This window comes from Cryptomeria japonica, chromosome 7 (genome assembly GCF_030272615.1).
Source record: "Cryptomeria japonica chromosome 7, Sugi_1.0, whole genome shotgun sequence".
Taxonomy (NCBI): domain Eukaryota; kingdom Viridiplantae; phylum Streptophyta; class Pinopsida; order Cupressales; family Cupressaceae; genus Cryptomeria; species Cryptomeria japonica.
In genome coordinates, this window is record NC_081411.1 from 323,779,941 (window position 1) to 323,782,979 (window position 3,039).

The 3,039-nt window shown below is 35.2% G+C and overlaps 1 protein-coding gene across 1 annotated transcript; it reads left to right on the top strand.

Moving 5' to 3' along the window:
* Positions 1–425: 425 nt before the first annotated feature.
* LOC131046687 (disease resistance protein L6-like) lies at positions 426–1,013 on the top strand. Its single transcript, XM_057980471.2, has one exon. The coding sequence runs from the start codon at positions 426–428 to the stop codon at positions 1,011–1,013; it is 588 nt and encodes a 195-aa protein (XP_057836454.2).
* The last annotated feature ends 2,026 nt before the right edge of the window (positions 1,014–3,039 follow it).

The window sequence follows — 3,039 nt, forward strand, 5'->3', positions numbered from 1 at the left end:
AAAAGACATCAATCGAAACTAATATTCCTGATTCCATCAAGTTAAAAATATATTCTCTTCAGTATTAAATCATCCAAACAGAATTAAAATTATTAATTGAATTCTACATTACGAATCTAAAGAACAAAAGAAAGAATCTAATATTAAACAAACCCACCAACCTAAAAACTATCAGCCGAATTGTAAATTATCTCCAAAATTGGAAATTACAAAACGGGAGTGGGCTCCTCCTCTCACATTATTCTGCACTCGTCTACGCTGTTTCCAGGGCAAACACAGGCTGTCAGCCTCACAATCTACGTCTTTGGTCGCTTGTCGTCATCGTCGCTGCCTTCGTTTGAGCTTCCTCTTATCACGTCGACGACGAACCCTTTTTCATTGCTGTATCCCTTAATTTTGTTGTGTGTTGAATTCAATCCAATTTCATGGCATCTACTTCTAACACCAGCACACCCCAATATCTTGAAGAATCAGCACCATCTACATCTACAATGCCTGTCTTTGTCATCTACAAGCCTCCCGCAGACACAGATAAACTTGCCGTCCTCAGCGATAACAGGTATCATGTGTTTCTGAGTTTCAGGGGAGAAGATGTGAGAAAGACTCTGGTTGATCATCTCTATGAAGCTCTCTCAACAGTAGGACTCAACGTCTATAAAGACGATGACAAATTGGAAAAGGGGGAAGAGATCTGGCCGAGCTTGGAAAGAGCGATCGAGAGCAGTGCCTTTCGCATTCCTGTATTTTCCAAAGGCTACGCAGACTCAATTTGGTGTCTGAAGGAGGCCGCTGCCATGTTGAAGACCCCTGGCTTGATTATTCCCCTCTTTTATCATATGGATCCAACTCAGGTTAGATATCCTGAAAACAAGTCTAGTCCCTACAGGCAACCATTTCTGAAACATTATAGCCATTCAGATCGATATTCAAAAGAAGTAATTGATGTGTGGAAGAATTCCCTGGAAAAGATCTGTTCTCGATCAGGCTGGTCCACGGATATAACTCAAGGGTAAGTAATCAACTTCACTTTCTGCAATTTAATTATCTTAAGGGTAGGGTTTTAGGGAAATAGTGTTAGAGCTTCTATTTTTATTCAGGGAAATATATCTTTTTATTGAAATAAAATGAATGTATCATTACTTTGAACATGCTTTTCATATCCTTAATATATTATTTCACGGCCCACTGGACAGTGGACGATGCGTCTCCACTTAAATTCAAATGCGGTTTATAGTTCAATAATAGACGAGTTTTATTGTAGTGATTGAAATTTATGTATGGATATCATTTTAGCTTTTTTATTTAAAGAAAACAGTTATAATTTTAAACCCCTCCTTTTCCTCCTCTTTTATATACTCCTCCTTTTCCTCCTCTTTCTCTCTTCCTCCTCCTCTTCCTCTCTGGCACCCTCTTCTTTCTCCCCCTCTTCCTCTCTACCACCCTCTTCGTCCTCGTCTCTCTCCATCCTGTTTTCTATCCTCCACTCGTCCTCCATTGCATTCTGTACTCCTCCATTCTTCTCTCCACATTCACCTCTGTGCTTCGTGCTACATCTGTCTTCCACCTTGACGTGCTGAGGTATAAACACCTCTTTTTTCTGCGTGCTTATGTGGTGCCCGTGTCTCGCCAACCATCTTCCCTTCATCACCATCTGGCTTCTGTTATTCGTTCAATCCTCCCTGCATTGCCAACCATCTTCCCTTCATCACCATCCGACTTCTGTCTACACTCTTCGCCAAGCAACTGATCTGGGGATTCGAAACTATGAAACTAGTATCAACACTGTATATAAATAATTTTATTTTATTCTGACATGTTAAATTTAGAATTTAATTCAAAATATATATTTTAATTAATTAATTATATAATTGTTTTTTTTATTGTAGAAGATATGAACTTAACACCATCTAGGTGTCTACATGGACTTTGCCATTAAACCAAGTGTCTTTTGACATCCATTATATAATTGTTGAATGATAGATAATATTAATATCTTCATTTAATTTGTTTGTCTCACAATTTTTATTCAATTATAATTAGCATATTTAAATCTCTAAGAAAATCTATGTAAAATACATTGTAAGAGGTCATTCTTAGTCATATATTTGATTTAAACTACAAATCTAGTAAAAAATCTACCTTAAGAATGATATCTCATAACATTTTTTAAAATTATATTAAATACATCTAAAATTACAAGATAATTTATAAAAATCTCTTTTATTACTTTTTTTTTTAATGATAAGTACTACTAGAGAGGGTAGCTCGTTGTATTAATATCATAAGAGGAAGTTACATTGCATGTCAGATGGTTATCTCATCTTCAGTTCATTGATATGCTCATTTTGTTGAGTTCACAAGAAATCCCAAAAAACACTAACATAATGAGCAAATATAGGTACGATAAATTCACTCTTTTAAATTTATATTAATCTTAAGAATTGAATTTCATACCGTTGGGATTAAGATGTCTCAATGTTAGAGCCCATACATGTTTATTATTTATTATATTGTGCACCCACTTAGGAAGTCCTAAAGTTAAGGGACTAGTGTTATAGATTGCTATGTTGGGACTATGACAAATTTCTATTTTTACCATGACAATACTAGTTCAGTAGAAGAGTTATGGAGAGTTATTATTTGGCATCTGGTATTTATGGTGGAGTTCACTTTTGACAAGTGGTGTGAGGTAGGTATTATATATAGTGAGGTGAGTGTTATGGATGAGTTATGCTTTAGTGCTTTGGAAATTTGTTATGTGCAATGTGTCATGGAGATAGAAATTATCATTTGACATAACTTACATTTCGAGTGTATGAGTTGGTTTTTGAAACCATGGGCATTTTCTATTTGTGGTGAGCTCTATAACTATGTTTCTTCTTAGTGTATTTTATATGATAGGTTGGATATCTTTTAAGAATATTTTATGTGTCAAATTTTCTTTAGAGTTCTTTGTTCTTATACTTGCTCCTTAAGAGCATTAGCTATGTGCTTTGTATTGTAGGTATTAGTTGTTGTTGATACTACAATTGAGGTTTG

Excerpts from the sequence above, each read along its gene's own strand:
- LOC131046687 (XM_057980471.2), top strand. The coding sequence starts at position 426 with ATGGCATCTACTTCTAACACCAGCACACCCCAATATCTTGAAGAATCA.